Consider the following 1,548-nt stretch of genomic DNA (forward strand, 5'->3'; position numbering starts at 1 on the left):
TCTGCTTGGATGTCAGCTATGGTCTCTTCAGGGTATATTCCCAGTAGTGGAATTGCTGGGTCAAATGGTATCTCTAAAGTAAGTATGTCACTTTGAAGAATATGATGTACTTTGCCTAGTTGATGGTATTTTAAATTTCCTCGTATGCATGTGAAAGCTGAACTGTAAATAAGGAAGACTGAAGAAGAAAACATACTTAAATTGTGGTGTTGGTGAAGAATATTGAAGAAGAAGAGACCTAAGTATATAGCAAGAATCCTTTTTACTGTAGAAGATGCCCAGGCTTGATCACACATCAGTTGCATACTTATCAAGAGGAGATAGTTGCTAGAGAAGTGCATCCCACGTGGTAAAATGTCCACAAAGGAGAGGAAAACCATTGCTAAGATAAAAAAGAGATTAAAAAAATAAGGGAAAAAGGAAGAGATAGGGGAAAATCTGATGCCAAGCCTCTTGGAGATCTCCATATAAGGAAACATGCGGAAGTGGCAAGGTCCTTCTCAGCAAAGATAGGAAACCATCACCTGCCTGCCCTTTGAAGTCACATCGGCATCCTTGACTGTGCGAAAGGATCTTTCCATTTGTTAAAGCTAGTGATATTTTTGTTACCGCAGGACCCGTAAAACTTAAGTGTTTAATTTCTTATGGTAGAATAAACTCAAACTCACTGCTGTAGAGCCAGTTCTGATTCTGAACAACCCTTGATCAGGTTTCACAGGTGTAAATCACTGTGGGATGAGAAAGCTCCCAACTTTTCCCTGCTAGGTGTTGGTGAGTCTGAGTCAGCCTCTAGAGATTGCAGCCTCTGTGTTAGCAGCACAAATCACTATGGATTACCCCACCAGAACTGAATAGAATAGGAATAGAATGTCTTTAATTATTTTATTGAGAAATTTTATTGAGGCATGTAATCTGTTTCAGATTTCTTTTTTGTGACATGTGCTTTTATTTAATAAAAAATGTGTTACATATGTACTTATTTTTCACTCTTAATAGAACATACTAATGAGATTTATCATTTTTACTTTATAAATTCTTTTTGAAGATTTTGTACTGTTTTCATTTTCTTTTTTCCTTTTAGGGAATGTCTTGGGAAACATGAGGTACGTCAGGCAGTAATTATTAAATAAAGCTTGTCTTCTTTGTCTTCTATGCTAGGCTTGTTAGAAGCAACAAAGTCAAAATTGGTATAGCCATCTAGTAATTGTAAAAATAACATTGACTTTACTTCAGAACTAGCCTACTATATGCATTCACTATAGAATTAGAATGAATATTTTGAGTATCCCTTCTAGGAATAGAACGTTTTGCTTTTTTATATTCCATTTTGTATAAAAAAATATTTTTTATAGATAACTTTGGTTTAAATAATAATTGCTAATCAGTAAGTAGTTATTTATACAGCAGGCATACACCTGACCCACATTATGTAATTTCATTTTCTCCTTATTCCTTCCAGTCAACTATTCATACACATTAATTTTTTTTAAATCTCTTTTTTTATTAATTTTAATGAAAATTTACAGAGACTTTGGATTTCCATTCATT

At 34.0% G+C, this 1,548-nt stretch overlaps 1 protein-coding gene across 1 annotated transcript in view; it reads left to right on the forward strand.

Annotated features, from left to right (window-relative positions):
- The window catches only part of NFXL1 (nuclear transcription factor, X-box binding-like 1), a 75,361-nt gene that overhangs the window by 43,148 nt on the left and 30,665 nt on the right, over positions 1-1,548 (forward strand). The window contains exon 15 of the mRNA XM_006894162.1: positions 1,082-1,103. Within this exon, the coding sequence (XP_006894224.1) occupies positions 1,082-1,103 (22 nt within the window). The remainder of the gene's footprint in view (positions 1-1,081; positions 1,104-1,548) is intronic.

The sequence above is a fragment of the Elephantulus edwardii genome, unplaced genomic scaffold, assembly GCF_000299155.1.
Source record: "Elephantulus edwardii isolate Elephantulus edwardi_28Jun2011 unplaced genomic scaffold, EleEdw1.0 scaffold00137, whole genome shotgun sequence".
Lineage (NCBI taxonomy): Eukaryota > Metazoa > Chordata > Mammalia > Macroscelidea > Macroscelididae > Elephantulus > Elephantulus edwardii.